At 44.7% G+C, this 21,035-nt stretch overlaps 1 protein-coding gene across 1 annotated transcript in view; it reads left to right on the top strand.

The window, feature by feature from the left end:
• rad18 (RAD18 E3 ubiquitin protein ligase) overlaps nt 1-20,199 on the top strand; it is a gene marked incomplete at its 3' end in the record, with an annotated part of 32,120 nt that extends 11,921 nt beyond the window's left edge. Inside the window, 5 exon segments of the mRNA XM_084464132.1 lie at nt 6,734-6,853; nt 7,077-7,206; nt 14,651-14,695; nt 20,105-20,170; nt 20,172-20,199. Of these exon segments, the coding sequence (XP_084320258.1) occupies nt 6,734-6,853; nt 7,077-7,206; nt 14,651-14,695; nt 20,105-20,170; nt 20,172-20,199 (389 nt within the window).
• Nucleotides 20,200-21,035: the final 836 nt, after the last annotated feature.

The raw sequence follows: 21,035 nt of genomic DNA, 5'->3' as shown, positions 1-21,035 counted from the left end.
GGAGGGGGCGCCAATATGCCAATTCCCCACACAGTGGCGCTCGTGCCGCCCCCATGAAATGGCGCCCCCGGGCGGCTGCCCCCTTCGCCCGTGCCTAAATCCGCCACTGACCGTGAGGGTCATACGCACTTATTCACACTTGACGTCCGAAATGTGGACATCGGTGTCGCTCAGACATCAGTAGAACCTCCGGATGGATTAGGGGGGCGGGCTTGCAAGGGGCGGGATATGACGTAGGGTCTAAATTCTCAAAAGGCGGGACATGATGTAGTATAATTGCGGCCGCTGTCACGTTGGTTTGTTGTTGTTTGACTGCAGACAGCATGGAAGCAGAACGGGCAGATCGTCTTAACTGTTGTTGCAGCGATACATCAGATATTTCGTTGCATCCACAACATCCGAGGCATCGATGAAAGATTGGAGCATGAGTTAGAAACCAATAGAAGGAACGATGAAGAAGAAAGGCGTTGCGAACGACTGCATTACTGGAGAAAGAGATAATTAATAAGCCTTACCATGGGCAAAAGCACCGGTATTCGTAACCTCTTCTTTAAGTTATACCTTAACATCTCACGTTGGTAAGGTTGGTCTGAAGCACTCGTAGAACCTTCTTAGCTCTACCGTAGTGATGATTCAGCTCCTGCAGTCTCCGCCACTGTACAGTAATCTTTAGAAATCCCCATTCAGTTCGCGTCCGTAGCCAATTGAGACCAAATTAAACGGCATGTTTGAATTGAGGATATTGTCTCGGCTGTTCTTTATTTTGGGCCGTGGGTACAGCAGGCATGGTCAGCTCGACTCGCTTCCAATAATTTCAAAAACTCGCAACTTATTATTTTATTTATTTTACAATTCAAAAATGAACAAAACTGTCTTCTAAATTAAGGAAATGATACTGGGAAACGAATAAACCATTATAAGTATTATATTATAACCTTTTTCAACCACCCCCTCTTTCCCTTGACATTTAGTTATCACCTGACATATGCAACAGATATTTAAGGCAATCTGGTCGTACAGGAATCCGTGAAATGAGTCGGTCTAGGTCCCGTATAGTAGCCTATATTTTAATTTAACGTCTTTAACGGTTAGAGACCGCACGGGGATGGACAATGGATAATGAGCGTTGTTTAATTAAATTACAATGCCATGAGAACAGCTGCCTCTGGCGGTTCGTCACCGTTATTTCTTATCCCCGGGTTCGGCGTGAGTGTCCAGGACAGAAGATGTCTCTGAGCTGGACGGTGATGGCATGACGGTCTCCATGCTCTCCGACGGGGAATCTGAGAGGGCTGCCACTTGCATACAGTCGCTCGTAGTGGCCTTGTGGAGTGCCAGCCCCCCCAGATCGTCTCACACAAATCCTGGTACTGGCAGGTTTTGCGGTCGTTCCCACTTTTTTTGTTGTGGTCTACCACGGTGGTGAAGTGCTTTTTGAGGGATTTTAATTTTGTGATGAGTTGTATCCTTCCCTTCACAATTCCCATTTCAGCAAGCTTCTTCACCATACGGTCGTAGGCCTACTGTGTCTTTCGCAGTGCCCTTCATATGTGCGATCACCGCACTGTCGGCCCTCAAAGTAAGCCGCTGAAAAACCTCTTCGTCTTTCCAGGCTATTCTCATTTTGAGTCGTATGTCTCCTTGCCTCTCCTATATATACAGCCTGCTCCTGGTGTGTTTTTTGTTCCCGCCATAGGGCGTGTTCCCGCCGTAGCGTCATCAACACGCCCACTAACGTGAAGTGCGAAATGCCGACATTCTACTGCTCATTCACATATAAGGCAATTAGCATTTCCTCCGGAGAACATACTACCTCGGGGGTAGTATTTTTTCAGGAGGTCCAACGTCAGGATATGTCATTCACATATACGGCACATCCGTAGAATCTACGGAGAATAGACGGATGCACGTCCATATGTGAAAGCAGCTTTTGTGAACCTAGCATATTTCATCTATCCAAAGTCGAGGTCATTCTTTTCTCCAAAGTCTGTGTGATCCATCCACACCGAGCACCACTTCCTCCTTAGATTATGACATCACTTACCAAATAAAATATGCATTTCATATGACTAGTTAACAGTGAGGTGAATGAACAGCTTCACACAGGAAATCTTGACAAGCGATTAGGATCTTGTATGCGACCGTGTTTGGAGGAATGCATGGAAGAGGAGCACTGAAGGCTGTCCGGTCCTAAACGGCGGATGGTTTGACTCCACAGGTGGTTGACCTTTCTGAGTTTGTTTGCTGTTAAAAGAAAAACTTCGGGCTCCAGATGTCAGACACCTTCAGTTATTAACCTTCAGGTTTATAACTGAATGTGCACAAAAAAAGTTTATGGCCTGGTATATAAAAAATAAAATGAAAGGAGAAAAGCACATTACAAGGTCAACGATTGCAATTCCCCTGATATGAATGTTGTTGCCGAGATTTATGATGGAAGAAGTTATCTGCTGCATTCAAGTAGTTACTAACTCATAGCCAAGTGTGTGGTTTAGCACTATATATATAATAGTTGTACAATTTAAACTTAAAATCATCCAATTTAATGTTTTGTTTCATAATTCCCTTGTTCGAATCCATGCACTCGTTTTCTAACTTGGCGATTGTTTATGACTGCAAATTTAATTGCAGCAGCAGCTATGAAGGGCATGGTTTCATGGTCCTGCAAACAGATGCAAGCCTGAAGATAAGCCCACCTAGATGCCAGAAGCAGAATGAGTTTTCCTTTTCCTTATGTCCCACTCACCACCCAGACATTCCTCAGTGAATAGGTCCTTGTCTCATTCAGCGTGCACTGCATCACCATTGTAACCGGGCAACAACTCAATCCATTCACTGTCTCAGGCTTGGCCCAGATGCAAAGTATACAGGATACAAAGCTGTGTGGTACCTCTATTGGTGTGCTCATTTATCTGCTTGTAAATCTCCACAAGACATAGGGAAACATGAGTGACGTAGTTAGCATGTTGAGTTGGAGGAGGATTGAATCAGGATGCAGCCTCTGGTTTTCATATACGTTACATGTTATATGTGATGAGAGATTACGTATGGAGGCTAGCCATTCGCTTAGCCTGCACGTCACTCACAGCTCCTTGTCCTAGTGTACAAGGCAAAGCTTGTCAAGTAGGTGTTTGTTTGGCATCTCTTGGTGTTTACTGCAGATATTTTAAAAAGGCAAATGATGATGAACTTTTTTTTTGGCTGCCAAACCTGCTGGAATTTGTGTTAGCCCAGTGGAGTTTTACCAGTCACTTGAACTAATGACGCACTATGATACTACTACTGTGTGTCTCCGGTGACAAACAAGCATACCTCGCTGGCATTATCAATGATGAGTTCTCACAGCCCAACTGCCATCTGGTTGACAAAGATTACATTTGAGGAAAAACTCAAGTTTTTCAACTCAAATCTTTTGAAAAATGTACCCTGTTGCAAAATATTCTAATGTATCTAATCCCAGTTGCTCTGTTCATGTCTATCAGGCTTTGAAATTAAATGATAACCTTTAAATTGAGTTGCGCCTTTACACAGTTAAACCCCCGTCTATTACATTTGTTCTGCCTGAAGCCTCCACATGGATCGTGTTATGTCATGTTGCACATGTGCTTAAAACAAACATCTTTTTGTATTTCCCAGGCAGCCTTAGACCGAGGTGTATTTCTTATCGGTTGCATCGTTTGACTGACAGTTTCCTGCTCATGGTTATGAACTCAAACAGGCTAAAACATGACAGTGTTGCACACTGGGACACCTCATTGGAACTATGGCAGAGACCCTGTGTAGTCAAAATTCAATACTCTGAGAAAACAAGTTGGCTGGTGTAAATAGTGACATCAGACATTTCATGGCTCCTGTAGTTTTGAGCTGGGCTGTTTGTATTCTGTTTGGCCGTTTGATCATTGCTGACAGTGAAATGAGCTGTAAGTAATATTGTAGTTTTGGCTAACTTACCATCATAAGTTAGAAAACGTGTTTTCTGTTTACTTTGAGCAGAGGGACTGGGAGACACACATTACTGAGCAAACACTCTGTATCAGTGATGGTTTTGAGCTATTTAAAACTTAATTTAATAAATAGATTTTGCTTACAACGCCTTTAACATGCACTCTTGCACTTGCTGGTTATAATAATCAACGCTAAGCCATTGGTGTTTAATACATTACTGGATGCATTATTTATTGTCGAATGTCTGGTATTTGCAGTGCATGGGTTACGGCCGTATAAACCTGTATTTATGAAATGCGTGTGACCACGGCAAGGTCAAAATATTCATTTGACCAGACAGTTTGTTTCACTGGCGCTGGAGAGAAAACGTGCAGGACCGTCTAACAAATATAAATATTAAATGATAAAGTAATAAACTGACCAATTTTCCCATTGAATACGGCACATGCAATGTGTTGCTGTGATTGACATGAACAGAACCTGGTGTCACGACAGCAGGGCTACACTGGAGAATGTGAATGGCATGGAGAGCTAATGAATACCATGTTACCGAAGGGAGAGCTCACCTAAGCTCACCTAAACTCAATTTACTTCTGTAAACAGGACAGTCGCAAGAATGCCCTGCGCCACAAGGCTATCTTAGTGAGCCAATGATTCATTTCCTCTCACCCATGTCACTATTGGAAGGTAAAGTCAATTACTTGACAAAGCCCCGTTTTTGGTCATATAATTGGTTGACGTTTTATTTTTAATGATCAGTCTGGCTTTCCTATGCTGAAAGCACGTAATCTATTCAAGTCTGCAATTTTTGATTGTCTGCGAAAGTTGGGGGATAAAATGTTAGCCCTAAAGCAAAGTTATTAAGTTCTGTACGCAATGAAATCCATAATGCCCTGAGCTTTACACCTGAGTGGTTTCCCATCAAGAAACTACCAACGTGAAATTAACTAAATCAGTCAACAGTCAGGAACACAAAAAAGTCATGCTTTATTTACATAAACACAAGATCCTACCACAGTGTCAATTATGTTGGCACAATGCAGTCCATTATGCTAAGGTTTTGTGTGTTGCTGTATTACCTGTAGGCCTGGCGGTTTTGGGTCCTCTAACCCTATAAACACAGCAGAGCAAACGGTTAGGTTTTTTCAATAGACAAAGTGCTAAAGTGGAACTGTGTAATCATTTTTCCTTTTCCTGTCTGAAATTAATATTGAATAATGAATTTCAATATTTCAACTGTTGCCTTTTATGGTCCATTATTTCCCCAGACCTTGTGTGCTGTCTGTCCTTTTTTCTTTCAGTTAAGCAGTTAAATCGGGTTTAAAGTGGCGTTATGTATATCGGATAGACAACACGTCATCCACTGTGCTGCTCGTCACTACTTTCCTTCAACTTGGATTGAAAAAAGACAAACATGCATATCATACTAAATCATTTTACATTTTATTATAAAGAACGCAATTCATCCCCGTACATCTGCAAGGGATACATAGATCAGATAAGAGTATGGGAAACGAACATGACTCGATTTAGCCTAGCGTAAGCCTGAGATTATTGGGTTATGGACAGTCAAGCTGGACCTGCTGAGGTAGATAGAGTAGTCCTGTCCAGGTCAAAAGTTTATCCTGATGAAATCAGAAACAAAAGACTCGAAAGCTTGTGCTTAAATCCAGAAGAGGGGACGAAAAAAGGCAAAGATACTGCTGCTGAGATATATTGGATGGAATATACAGAAATGTCCATATTTGAGAACTCTCTTATCTGTTAAATGATCGTGCTGGTGTTTTACTAATCACCGTTTTTAGAGATGTATATATACATATATATATATATATATATATATATATATATATAGCAACCTTTTAGCACGTGTCGTGGGTTTGGACATGCATGTTTGGACATCCAATTAAAATGCATACTGCATTTAAAATGCATACTGCATTTTAATTGGTTGCTGTTTCATTCCTGGATGTTTTACCATCAAATTGAAATACTTTCAAACAAAACGACAAAGTAACACTATCCTCTTCCCTGGCTATAAACAACATGCATCTCAGGCTGAATAACATTAGCATATTCACCAGGAACGGGGCACCCCACTATCAAGCTGACATTACCATATAACAAATGTCAGACAACTGAATGCATTTAATTCAATTCATTTCAAATGCATTTACTGTTTTGTTCGTTGTTGTTTCCAACATGTCCCAACATGTAAAAGAATCAAATGTTGTATTTTTTTGATATGCTTGTCCTCAGTATCAACACTTCTGTATTGAGAAATCTCTCACGTTCGTCTCTGTCTGGCCTTTGCATGATCCATGACCGTGCTGTGATCTTCAGACGGACATCCTTAAGCTGCCCACCCCTACCTTACCATACCCTATCCCCCTGCTCCAGGGGGAGCACGATGCACCTTTTATATGATGGATTCAAGTGACTCCAATGTGTCAACACCCTCTGGGAAAATCACTTTCTGTGTGAAAAGATGGAAAAACAAGCTATCATTAACATGCCCGTAAAGACCCTCTAAAAGCTACGTTGACAAGGCGAGAGATATTTTAATTCATAACCTCAGGGACTAATAGATTGATTATTTTTGGGGAAAGTCATAGTTTATGTTAGTCAGCTGGTTCTTGTTTAGCTCAAGGGGGACTGAGGAGACATTTTTTCATCCTGTAGCCCTGTTTTGGATCACAGGTCTGTATATACAAGGTATATAACAATTGAGCCAACATGTGTATTAAGATCCCTGTAGCGCTTTATCTCGCCTGCATTTGTCTTACAGGAAAGCAACACAGCTCGACATTCTCCCGCCTCGTCTCCCAGGTCAGAGGTCGTTTAAAGACTCGGCTCAGACAGGAAGTGGTTCCAGAAGGAGACCTAGCAAAGGGATCACAGCGTACAGGTAAGGAGGGCGCCATCGTATCCTCAGTTGAAGACAGTGTGAACTCTATGTCACACCAATATCCTCTGGGAGGTTTTCAATTAAACCGTACTGTCCTTCCTTACCGGGAGGAGCAGGGTAGTATATCTGTGTTTACTTATTTCCTCATCATTATGAATCCTAGTCATGGATCTTATTGAAATGTTCACTATGTATACCGACCTATGGTCCCCACTTGATTAAGCTGCAGGATCAAAGGCTTCCACTGAGGGTCCGAACATCCCGTTGCTGCAAGCCGGATCTGAAGAGCCGCAATCAGCTGCAGAGGAAGTGGAACCAGTTAGTCCTGCTGGCAGTGAAATTTCAATTAGCAGGTGAGCGCCGGTGATGGCACAATATCTGATCTACTTCTATTGCAGCCCTGGATATTATTTTTCCTTGCATTCGCATGCCGTCAAGGAATAATTACATGTTCATTCCTTTTCTCTGACATGTTGTCCAGGAAATGTGGCAGTAGTTATGTTGGCGTGAGACTACTTTGATTCTTACATTTAATTTGCAGATTTTTTTCTTGTGTATCTATCTATTCTCATGTGTATTAACTCAATAATTCACATGAGAATTGTTGCTTAAACTGTTGCTTAAACAGCAACAATCCCTATAAACACCTTGTTTGGTTCAACATCCTTGAGGCATCAACCCTGAAGCATAGCATGATCACAGCCTCCACATTGAATTTGGACTGAATCCCTGTGCACACTTGACTTATATGACCATATGCAGGCCATATGTTTCTTGCAATAATGATTACACAATGTGTTTAGTGCACGGCAGTTGTTTCCAACTGCACAAAACTTCTATTGCAAAACTTTAGGATTTTCTTCCTGTGCTGAGCTCTGAGCCGCATTGGTCACAGCCCACTGGTTTGTGTCAGAACATGAAGTAATGTTTCATTTAAAGATGCTTTTGTTTTTCACCAGATAGCGTGTAATAATGTTGTAGCTGTTGTTCTGTAGTGTCACACTCTGACCACTGGCTGCCCTCCATCGGGGCACGAAGGAGGTAGCTGTCTGTTGTTGATTGCATGGAGTCTTTGTGTTTAGGGAGAGAGTGAGAGAGTCCTATTCTGAAAATGCTGTCTTGATTTATACTTGATGTGCTCACACCACGTGGCATATTCACTGTTTCATCTTTGAACGTTTCCTCACCGTGTTCATATAATTGCTGCCATTATCAGCGGTAATGGCTTGCACAGATTTGTGTACTGAATCATGTACCCGTCCAGCATTTCCTTTGACAACGTCAGCATTAGCATTCAGGGGCTTGTGGTGGTGTTCCACTATTTTTAAAGAACCACATCTCTTGTTTCTAAGTATAACAATCCATTGTAAGCCCGGCAGCTGTTTTTCTTTTGCATGTTTTCTTTGGTTGTTTCATGCATTTTATGTTCTTTCATGTTTGCCAGATTTCTATTTTCTATCTCTACAAGCTTGCTCGCCAAAAGCACATTCGGACTACAACACCCCATAGAAGAAACAACCAAATATTTGATGACCTGACTGTACTAATTGACCATTACATTACACTTTGAGGCTTCTGTATCACGCACAGTATTTCAAAGACATTCTCGGTCAATGGACCGGGGAGGAATCATGACTTCACCGTGTTGTTTGTGGGAGTTTCTTCCTTCTTGAAGTCGATGCCCAGGTGTAAGGACCAACCCAACTCCTTCCCCAGTCCTTACCTGAAGTCAAGCTTCAAGTGCGTCAAGGGACACCGGTGTGTGTGTGTGTGTGCCTTGAATCCCTAGCATGAGCCCCGACGTTTGTGTGTAATTACAAGGGAACACGGTGCGTCTCCTGCCGGCTCGGATTGCCTTTGAGCCCAACCCTTCCCCGGATCATACTCGAGACAGCCAGTTCCTCAGCAGAGCTCTTTAATGGATAATGATAGCTTCTGTTCAGCGCCGTCTATACTGAATCCCATGGAGCTGACCTTCTAAGCACGGATGAGCCAATCAGTGTGTGCGTGTTGGATCCGTGATGGTCTTTGCCCGTAAACTCATAAACATTGATGGGGAATCACAGTACACCCAGTGGTTATCTAACGGAGGATAAACCTGTATTACGCAGTGTCGTACACAGTGTGCCTGGATTACCTATTTAAGTGGATCCTCGACAATTACAATGTCTGTTCTCATCCAAACAAATATTTTTAATTTAATTTTGATCTGTAGAAGCGTAAAGTACACTTGCACCCAGTTCTTCTTCGAGTTTTTATTGAGCAATTTGTAATGTAGCTATTTTTATGGTTTCTCTAATGCCTAACTCATTCATTTAATCTAGTAATTATATTGCTAGATGACACCGCCTTTTAAATTGTTGTGACACAGAAGATTACAAGCACATCTGGGCAAGAAGGCATATCATTAGCTTATCTTCATTTCATAGCCCCCTCAATAGCTTTGGTTTATCTTGAGTTTACATAGTTAAATTAACTGAGGTTGTGTTTTGGAACTGAAAAGGATTTTTACCCGTTTTTTGTCCATGCAATAGTGTATCCTTGCTGACAATTGATTGTCCTTCCAATTATAAATTCAAGGTAGTGAAACTTGGGACAAATAATTCATATTTTCCCATCAGTATTAGCAGCTTACTGCTGCATCTCTCTCTCAGTGGATTTGATAATGATGTTGATATTATTTTTAGGCGGGTCAGCATTGCTCCATGATGCATCAGCTGAATCATTTTCGTTTTTTGGTCTGGATAATTTAACTTTGGCTGAACATCTCTGCAGGTTTGTTTATTGTGCCTTTGTTTGTTTAGTTGGTTCACATTCAATGATGTTGCAGTACAAGAGATATGGTGCGTGTTCCACGCTCGGCTGCACTACACATGAGTTTATTATAATATTATGTATTTGTTTTACTGTGAAGGGTTAGGAATTGATCATAGAATCATAGAATAATGTACTCTTCACTCTCTATAATTTCCCCATTTTCTGCTTAATCAATGTTTTTCTATTTGACATTAATACTACAGCTATGAGTTGTGCTGTCGGATCACATAATTTAAAATCAATCTGCATAGCCACAACTTCCAAGTACCAATAATTGTTCACTAATAAAGGGAAAATATGAATGTTCCCTCAAATTGCCAATGTGAAATTATTTTCTCATGCCTAACTCGGACGTGAGAGTTTCTTGTTATTATTCCCAGGGTTACATTTCATTTCCTGTGGAGTAATCTGTAATTTTTTATATGCATATTTAATCCGTTTTTTATATGCATATTTTATTCATTTCTTTTATGCCTTTATGGACAGGATAGTGAAGGGAGGCCGGAAATTGGGTTGACAGAGTAGAGGAATAACATGTAATATAGCTAGCCGGAATCAAACCTGAGTCGTTTCGATGCGTATCCCTTATATGGTTACTTATATATATATATGCTTGTTCGGTGATAGTTAACTGCAACTCGGTAACCACTCAGTTTTTTTTTAATTATTATTACCCAAAAAGTGATTATGCCTATTTTCCTTATTGTAATAATAAACGTTCCAAGTACCAATAATTGTTCACTAATAAAGGGAAAATATGAATGTTCCCTCAAATTGTTGGTTGGTTGTTTCATTTAGAATTCCTAATCTTGCCTCATTGCCTGTGACAATGTCAGACAAGTCCCCTTTCCTTTGAGCGAAAAGGTCTCCCAAACTCTGACCATGATAGGGGATCCAAGTCCAGGAAGGGCCTTTTAAAACACAGGGAGGAGGCCCGGCATGATGATAAAAAGTTGTGGTGAATAGGGCTTGGTGACAAGGCATCCTATTGTTCCTTTGAAAAATGCCATGTTAAAACTTATTTCTTCTCCACTTTTATATCGCAACTGTTGCACAGCAATTTCCCATAAAGCTTCTTTAATCTTGAATCTTGAAGAAAAAATATACAGCGATCTGTTCGTTTCTGCTTGATTTGTCCTATAATGATGTTGGGTTATTTTTAAATCCGGAATTAACAACTGCTGAAGCAGCAGCTAGACGCCTGTATATTTTTGTAAAATTCAGATCTACCATATTTATACCTTCCAGTGTACAGACAATCAAGGTTGCCAAGGTCTGAGCATATCATAGTGAGTTTGAAGCAGAATGTGTCCTCTAAATTGTCATCGCAGTACAAACTTGATTGGCACACGGTAGCACTCCCTGTTCTGACAGCTAATTGAAGGGTGGTGGAGCAATCGTTGCGACATTGTAACTGCTCCAATTTTGACTTGTCAACGCTCACTCATGCGCTCATCTAGAGGGTTGGCTGAGTTTTATTCTGACTGATTGAACAAAGCCTTGGTAATCCCTGCAGCAGTGCCGATGCGACAGAGAAACAAATGATTCTGTCCAGCAGGCAAAGGTACAACTCCGCTGTGACTCTGTGATAGACCACTCAATGTGAGGAAGGAAGATCAGGAATCGGCCACAGCTCAAAAGTGTACAAAAACATACAAAGATTTATATCTTTCTTCCTTTTTTGTAGCCAAGATATTGGGACACCTTCTCCTTTTTTTAAGCCCTCCCCCCAGGAATGTGGCTTGGTACCGGTCAGGTTGTCATGCTCCCCTAAATCCCCACCTTTCAAATAACGTTAAATTCTCCCTTGAGTTGTTTTCTTCTTTCCATATACGGCGTTGGGTGTCTTTGCGTCCCCATAACTGTTAACTTCTGTCCTTTACAAGATCTATGTTTCATGGTGTAACTTAATTTTTTAAGAATGCCAGCAATGTGGTTTAATCTGGTTCTAATGGACGTGTTAAATCAACAACAGAGTGTTTTTATTCCCCTTGGGGTTTAATGTCCTGGATCATATTTCGGGAACATGGCATCCACCACAGGGAGTGAGCGGTGAATGGTACTGTTTTTCTCCCCTCATCCCTCGCCATGTGTTCTCCCCCTGATCACCGCCATCCGACACGGGAGATGACTCAAGGCTATTTGAAAGTTTGCCATCTTCTCACTAGTTCAAGTGGAGATGCACTAGACTTGTTGTACAACTCGATGACTCACAGAGGAGGGAGGCAGCAGTGCTGTGATTGAATGAGAGGAGATGCTTTTCTCTGCAGGTCTTGACGGGTTCAAGTTGCTTTAGGGACCACACGGCAGGTCAGGGAGGGCTTGGCTCTGTACAGCATGCGGGCTCTGTACAGCATGCATACTAAAATAAATTTAGTATTAACAAAATGAGAGTGCCCAAGTGCGTGTCTGCATAAGTGGGGAAAGAACATTTTTCAACAGGATGAGTTGCCTGCAAACCAGACACGTACTATCTTTTCTGTTCTCTCAAGAGTTGGTTTGCTGCATTCACAGAAAAGATACACAAAATAGGTATTAAATATACATATATACATATTTACATATACATATTTTGTATATAAATATGTAAAGTGTATTATGGAATTCTTTGTACCATCCTTATAAACCTTGCGAGAAGTACAACGCTAAAGAAGACACGTTGAACCTTCAGGAATGTATACATTGCATTTAGGGAAATAAAAAGTGTTGCAACCTATTCCTCTTGGGGAGGAAGGAGACGAACAGCCTTCTGGTGTATTCCTTCAAGATGCCTCCCCACCCGCGTGGGGCCCCCTTGTGTTCGGCTCCGGGGTAGAGTTCGCAGCGGGAGCGTTGCCCTGAACTTCAGATGGCCCTGGGCTTCTGCGGCTGAACATGTGATCTAATCAAAGTGGACTTGCCCTCGGCCGGAACGTGACCGCACCGGCCCCGTCACCAGACAGAACAATATGTAACCTAATGCTCGGCATGATCGCCTTCGCCCTGTTCACCGCAGCCAGTCTCACCGCAGTCAACAACCATCGCCACCCAGAGCGGTTGTTGCCCTTACAGTTGCGCAAAATGTCACAACGGCGCTTATCGTTTTATTGCTGGAGAGAAGCGTATCTGTGGCCGTCATGTTACGCACTCAAGTAGAACGTCTCACTCCGGTGGTGACGAGCCGCACTTCTCTCGATATTCTGCTTGTTCACGCGGCGTAGCTGTTATCTTAATCAAATGACGTCTCGGGGCATATTCTATTTGCACATGTGACGTCTCAAGATGTTAACGTTCATCAATCGATAGAAAGTGAGACAAAGGCAAACAAGATAGAGCTTGATTTACAAGGTCAATATTACCATTGGATTTTTTGTGCGTGATTGCATAAAATGATCAGGTTTTCTAGTTATAAAAAGTGTAGTATTTCTAAATCAAATGTGCTTTCGGTGGGTAACAACGCTGCAAAAGCAACACAGGTGTTGAAGTCTGCTAGAAATCGGTGGAGAGGGGGAGGGCAACAAAATAAAACGGGACAGACAACATGTGTACATATGTGCCGTATCGACCCGCCCCACGCCTCCGGATCTCCAGCGTGACCCCCCGGTCCTCTCTGTGCGCCAGGACCTGACTTGGTTTAATTTCCACAGCTTTAGCCCTGTCCCTTTTCATTCTCGTTCGCAGCAGCCGCCCCTCGCCGACCGAGCACGCTCGCTCCGCTCCACTCAGGGCCATCATGCTCCGCGACACACGCGCCTAATGGCCCAGCCTCATCACAATACCCCGACCGGCCTGCCCCATCCCCCCCCCTTTCAGTCGTCACCTGCCGCTGTCGCTTCCATGCCCGTTCCTTGTCCCTGCACCGAGTGCTCCCAACCCATCTGCAGCCACTTAGCCCGCCTCCTGGCTCCCTCCGCCGCACAGCCCCCCACTGCCACAACCTGGACCAGATTCAAGTTTTTTATATTGTATTTTTCAGCCAGACCAGCTTGACATCCTAGCCTTACTTTTTGAACAAATGACTGAATGATGAATGGTTTAGATGCACCTTTTTAATATTCACGGTCTTCTACTTCCTTCCTGCTCACCATTATTCTAGCCAAGATTTGGAGCAAAAAGCAGCATTATGACTTAGGCAGTTGGCCTTGTCCTTCTCTCTCTCTCTGCTTTCTGTCTCTCTCTCTCTATCTATCTCTATCTCTATCTCTATCTCTCTCTCTATCTCTCTCTCTATGTCTCTGGCTCTCTCACTGTGTTTACTTTTTAGCTCCTATCTTTAAGATGTAGGGAAACCTGAGCCAGATATTATTAGAACTAGATATTAATTGATTAATGTGTAATGAATCAGACCAAGCTACATATTTCTGTGTCATTCTAAGGCCACACACACACACACACACACCCACGCACACACACCCACGCACACACACACACGTACAGATTAAAATCTCAACCCCCTGAATGCAATGTTCCCCTCAGACAGAAAACAGACAGATTAGACCGCGATGGGACGTGAGTTGAAACCAGCCAAGCCAGAGGACTGAGGGCTTCCTCTCCAGTGATGGATTAGTTGACATGAGTCTATTTATATCGCCTCACCTTATTGCACTCAAACGGTGACTCATGCTCCCAGGCAGTGACGCCAGCACTAAAAGGCTCCTAGTCAGGTTGTTTGTTGTGTTTTAAGTTTTAGTCTTTGCCGGCTTTTCTTTCACTGCCTGCCTATAGGGGTGATTTGTCTCTGAAGTACACTCGCCACTTCACTTAAGTGGTTCACGTACAAGTTCCAAGTTATATCTTTGTTTGCTTTATTCTTACACTCTCGTTTTTTTTTACTTTCACGGCTTTCTCTTTCATTTTTTCTCTCTCTCTCTGATCGCGCGGTTCAGGTCCCGCTGTCAGTCATGTCTCTGCCTGCTTTATGTGCACCGTCTCCATTTTCTCTCCTCTTTTGTCTCTAACTTAGACTCTCGGACTTGTTCTTTTTTTTTTTTGTCGTTACAGCTCCATCTCCGACATCATCGGCCCGGAGCCGGAGAGACACGTTACGTAAGTAGTGCCGGTGAAACCCGTCCTCCGCGGCCTTCCCCAACCCCCGTCTTTCAAACAGCTAACCTCAATCTCGACAGCTTCCCCCTCCGTATCTGCGCCCGTATCTGGCGCATGTGTTTGCTCATGGACGGGGCTATGGCCCGACGCTGGTGTTTTTGTGTATGTTAGACCTCGATGTACTCTCCAGAGGTAATGAGACCATCTGCCGGCCTGTTTGCGCTGGCATATAGATAAAAGTGGGTCCTGGCACACCGCCATGCACAGCTGCCCCTGCCACACTTACACATTTTGTCAGATGTTCGGTGCGTTTGATGTCTGGAACGTCTCAATCTGCCCTACTCTTTTTTTTCCCATGTTATAAAACGTACAGAGGTTAAAATATTACCTGTGTGTGTGTGTGTGTGTGTGTGTGTGTGTGTGTGTGTGTGTGTGTGTGTGTGTGTGTGTGGTACATTGTATTGTACATTTCCTTTTTTTACAAGGACGATTAGAGTGAGTAGAGTGGTGTCTCACACATGTTGACCATGTGGGGGAAATGGAAATTGACATAGCATTTACATTTAGGGCATTTAGCAGACGCTTTTATCCAAAGCGACTTACATTCAGTACATTTGTCAGAAGATAGAGAAGCAACAATATATCGCTGTCAGTGCAGTAAGGACGTTCATAGAAACAAGTGCCAAGCACGAAATATTTAATATATGATGCAATAAATATTTAATAAATTATATAATAATTAAATAATTATTTTACACTTGTGTTTCCTTTAGAGGATATTCCTGCCTCATTTATGTATTTGACGATTCGTGTCATAGCCATATTTATTGATGTCTGTACTGACGTATTTAGTAGTGACCTGTACTTGATGGTGGAGGGGAAGATCCCCGAGCGCCTGAGGTCCGGAGTCGGAGTGACTCCCAGTGTTAACCGGGAGGCCCGCTCCATGAGGGCCAGGCGCGTTTCCACCGCAGGGTGCGGGTCGGTCTGCAAAGGCGCGGCACGGGTCGCGTTTCCACCGCCAAAAGTGGGCGTGACCCGGACTTAGCCACATTGAGCCGTACTCGTCTCACGGTTCTACTCCGTTGGCGTACTGAGACGCCTGAAAGCCACACACGCCGTCCGTTGATTGGTCGACAGAATCACTTCCGTGCGACAGGGGGATAATAACGAACAAACAAACACAGTACCCCCGCGAGAGATCTCTGGACAACGGCGAAAGCTTCGTTTATCTGAGAAAATGTCGCACAAAAGTTTGCCGTCCTTCTTGGACGGCCGACATTGTTGCTTGCTCTTTGTTCGTTGTGCGCGTTCTTCTTTTTCCTTGGATTTATTAGCAGGCCGCACTGTGTCGGGCCGCTATGAGGTCACGATGCTTACGTAGCTGCCGTGGCTGTCGCCGTCCGGCTTAAACCCCGCCCTACCATAAGGGTACTGTCTTAAACCCCGCCCTACCATAAGGGTACTGTCTTAAACCCCACCCCACCATAAGGGTACTGTCTTAAACCCCGCCCCACCATAAGGGTACTGTCTTAAACCCCACCCTACCATAAGGGTACTGTCTTAAACCCCACCCCACCATAAGGGTACTGTCTTAAACCCCGCCCCACCATAAGGGTACTGTCTTAAACCCCGCCCCACCATAAGGGTACTGTCTTAAACCCCGCCCTACCATAAGGGTACTGTCTTAAACCCCGCCCTACCATAAGGGTACTGTCTTAAACCCCACCCCACCATAAGGGTACTGTCTTAAACCCCGCCCCACCATAAGGGTACTGTCTTAAACCCCACCCTACCATAAGGGTACTGTCTTAAACCCCACCCCACCATAAGGGTACTGTCTTAAACCCCGCCCCACCATAAGGGTACTGTCTTAAACCCCGCCCTACCATAAGGGTACTGTCTTAAACCCCGCCCTACCATAAGGGTACTGTCTTAAACCCCGCCCTACCATAAGGGTACTGTCTTAAACCCCGCCCTACCATAAGGGTACTGTCTTAAACCCCGCCCCACCATAAGGGTACTGTCTTAAACCCCGCCCCACCATAAGGGTACTGTCTTAAACCCCGCCCTGCCATAAGGGTACTGTCTTAAACCCCGCCCCACCATAAGGGTACTGGCGGCGGTGGAAACGCGTGCCGTAGCTGAGCTGGGCCGTACCGCACCCCCACTACGAGGCTGAGGCGTGCTGGGTCCGCAGCGTACCCGCCGGTGGAAATGCACCGTGAGTGACTCCTAGCTCTTAGCGTTCTGCTCCAAGTTGCTCTGGCTGCACCAGGAAGCCAGGCGGTCAACTTCCTCTCTGAAGGTGTGTTCATCCCCATCCCCAAATTTGTCCAATGAGGGGTCAGCAGTTGGGTTGTCTGGAGGTGCAGCTGTTGGGAGTGCAGTAGAGGAAGGACAGGAGAGCAGAGAGCACACAGTCTTGGGGGACTCCAGTGCTGAATGTCCGTGGCTCAGAGAGCTCAAAGCTCTTATCGGCTTATGGGTTCATCTCTCAGACACAGGGAGGGCGCATCCCGACCAAGTGCATTCTCAATTCAACATAAGAGGAAGCCAGCAGGAATCCACTCGAGGAAGCTGGTCGATGATGACGTTGATCAGAAAAAGAGACTTTTACCGAGCTTTACTCTGCTCAAAGCGGTCACGAGGATAGGCTTCATGCGGTCATATAACCGATTTTCATAAAACGGTGCAAAATGCATCCTCACTCGAGTGTGGAGAACGAGGCCTTTAAACACAAGACACTCCTCAGGTGGCACACGGTGGTTTTAAATGGAACCTCTTAGAGGACGGTTAAATCTCCGCGGTTCTTGGCGCCTGCGATCGTCAGGCTGATGTCGAGGCTCCACCTAAGAGCAGGGTACGTGTGTGTGTGCGTGACTCAGGAAGAGTGACGCGTGGAGACGACGTTGAGTACGGGGAACAGAAGGGGAACATCGATATGAAAACCGAAAATGAGCGTTGAGAATCAAAAGGAGGAGAACGACATTCCACATCGGCGCCTCTGCCTCGTCGCTCGTCGGCAGGCCCCCGCGTCAAGGGCACCGCGCACATGTTAGTGTGAAGCTGGAGGAGCCGAAGCCTCAGCCCACGGCGACACATCTGACTCCGGTTTCAGACCACGTCTCTCTCCGCTCTTTGCTTGGATAACCGCGGTTCCCTCCGGGATATATATTTTTTTTGTTGCATTTATTTATTTGCCATTTTCACAGTTTCTTCGACCTTTCCAGTGAAGTCCCAAGCTGTCACCGTCTGTGTGCATGATGTCATCCCCGCCGCACAGACGCTCCTCTCTCTCTGTGTGTGTGTGTGTGTGTGTGTGTGTGTGTGTGTGTGTGTGTGTGTGTGTGTGTGTGTGTGTGTGTGTGTGTTGTCAGTCGGAGCGCGTGGAGCCCCGCGTGATGAGCGCCGGAGGACGTTTCCCCTGGAAGCAAACTCTCCTCTCCACTCCTCTGTCAAACTCACAGGCAGAAGGGGACGGGAACGGGTATCGAGCCAAACGAGTCGCTACCTGCATACCAGTTAACGCCCCCCCCCCTCCCTTCGATAATACAAAGGCACCCCCTCTGGTGACGGGTGACCGCCCCCAGCGGGACCAGAGAGGTGTCATTTTGTTTTGATCAGCAGAGTGTGGAGAGGCAGAGCGGCGTCGCCGCTGATTTTGGGATGACATGCTGGAGTTCACCGTGGAAAGCTCAGCATATGAAGAACTAAGTGGTTCCACATGCGAGGCACCAGAGTCCAAGGGTCTCTCTCTCTCTCTCTCTCTCTCTCTCTCTCTCTCTCTCTCTCTCTCTCTCTCCTCTCTCTCTCTCTCTCTCTCTCTCTCTCTCTCTCTCTCTCTCTCTCTCTCTCTCTCCTCTCTCTCTCTCTCTCTCTCTCTCTCTCTCTCTCTCTCTCTCTCTCTCTCTCTCTCTCTCTCTCTCTCTCTCTCTCTCTCTCTCATATATATATATTTCCGGGGGGGGGGGGGGGGGCTATGTTATCTAAGAGAAGAGTTTTCTCTCTGCTCTTAAGACGGGGGTAATTCCATCCTCCCCGTGCCTATCGTGTTCATCTTGATCCAGCTTGGCCGAGCCCCCGAGAGGGTCTTCACGCGGAGCCTGAAGGGAACGAGCTCAGGGGGAAAGAGCCCCCCAGGTCACGCAAAGACAAACAAGATGGAAGGGCTGTCATTAAGAAGCCGATGGCGCTTATTGGGACAAAGCACCAGGGAGAGTCTTGGCGATTAAAAGGTGTTTCCTTAGTGAAATGAGCCTAGAATGGGATGTTATTCTAATGTTGACCATATTCATTTGTCGCCCTGTGTTAAGTTATTAATGTGGAATGCACACCAACCCTGAGGGCTCAGTCTGTCATGGAAACAAGGATTCAAGATATCCTTTTTAATTAATTTTTTGCACTTTTAATTATTTTTTTGCACATATTCCCTGTGTCTTTTTAGTGTGTTCTGACAAAAATAACAATTTATTCATTTGTACCTTTCCTCATTCATAGTCGTCATGCACTACAGTGGTCGTAGAAGCACTTTGCGAAAATATAAAATAAAGCTGTTATTCAAAACTCAACAAATTTCCCATTATCATTGCTAATGAAACAATTCTTGAATCCTCCCCTGTAAGTGCACTAAGAGTATTTATTACCAAGGCTATCAGGGAGGTGGTGCTGAACACTGCCATAAATGATAGGGAAAGGTAATTTGAAATCTGGTTGTAAAAACCCCAAAGAAAACAGTTATTTTAGAGTAAATGTACTTAAGTAAGTAACATGACTGTGTTACCTGTGTGTCATGTGTATTGGTCACTGTTGATGTTTTAATGTATTTCTGGTATGCTTTTACCTGTTAACCTGTCTGCAAACCAAGTTTGCAGACAGTAGGATGAGACCTACTACTACTGCTACTAGTAAGTGACTGTACGGTCGTGACAAACGTGGAGCAGCAACTAAAAGAAAGCCAGGGCATTAATTCTGGTTTCCGACTTTTTCCAGCCTGCTTAAGCAATGCAAAATGGAGGTGGGGGGGGGGGGGTGACTCTCCACCTCAAAATGTCCCTTTTCTTCTTGCCACTTTCCTACCCTGAATGATTCATTTCCTCCCTATGCAAGGTTTTCAGGTTGGTTGATTGAAATCAAAGAGGAGAAAGGAACAGGTTGAACGGGGCAAATTCTCCAACTCGAAAGAGAGTTGGAGTGAGGCACACAGGGAGCGCCATCCAGAAGAAAAAAAGATTACATGTTGTTCTAATGGATGCACTCAGGGTTGCACTTTTCCCCACTCGTATGGAAGAAGGTCACCGTTATTATTGCCTCGTTTTTCCGGTTTTCAGAAACTAGATTTTTTCCTTGCTACGGTTCTGTTGTGAACGTGGTTGGTTACCAGAGCCCTGTGTTCCCCCCCCCCCCCAGGCCCTCGGAGACGACCCCGGGCCGCAAGCGCCCGCCGGCCTTCAGGGACGAGGACGGGTCCCCCCCACCTGGGGAAACGCCGCCGCAAAACCTGAGGACAGACCCTGGATGCGGAGGGACGGAGAGGACAGAGAGAGAGCTACCCTAGCCGATATCGTTTAGCCTTTCTGTCTGCCTTCAAGCTTATAATAAAATATAATAATATTAATATTATTGTATACTATTATAATAACAAACGATAATGTAATTTATCTCTGTATATTCTGACCCGAGCTCATCTCATCATAGTTGAAATGTTTAGCTCTCGGTGTACCATTAAAGTCTTTTATTCAGCCTTTCATCTGTCGTGCGTGCCTTCAGTGGTTTCAATGCTGTATATCTTAAAGTCCAGTATTATATTTGGTAGTAACGTCAATGTAAACTCACGGCTGTGGAGTTGGGAGGCCAAACTCCAGTCTATCTGTCCCAACCCGCCTTTCCCCTCCATCCTCATGTATTTTAAAGATTTATTATAGAGTGAGAAAGAGAGGGAGGTATGGGAGGTAGACGGGAGGACATGCAGCAAAGGACCACGGGCAGGATTGGAACCGGGGTCACTGCGTTCAGGACTGAGCCTGTGTGGTTACGCGCTCTGCCCGGTGATCCACCGGAGCGAGCCCTGTCCAGCCTCATGTATATGTCAATAGTGTGTTTGGGGATTTAGACGTTAGCCTGAAGACGCGCCGCTAAAACTGAGCTACGAGGACCACAATGTGTGCCTGTATCCTCCGTCCCCCTCTAACCTTCTGCGGGCTTCACTTTGGACGTGTTTGGACGTGTTTGGTTGTAACTGATTAGTGCTGATAGTAAATATGGCGGAAGGGACACAAACTGAATTCCCCTTGACCTTTTCGTGCAATCTACGGCCGGATGTGTGATTAGGCCGGATGTG

Source organism: Micromesistius poutassou, assembly GCF_964030765.1.
Source record: "Micromesistius poutassou genome assembly, chromosome: 2".
Taxonomy (NCBI): domain Eukaryota; kingdom Metazoa; phylum Chordata; class Actinopteri; order Gadiformes; family Gadidae; genus Micromesistius; species Micromesistius poutassou.
Note: the sequence above shows the minus strand (reverse complement) of the source record. Positions and strands in the feature narration are given on the sequence as shown.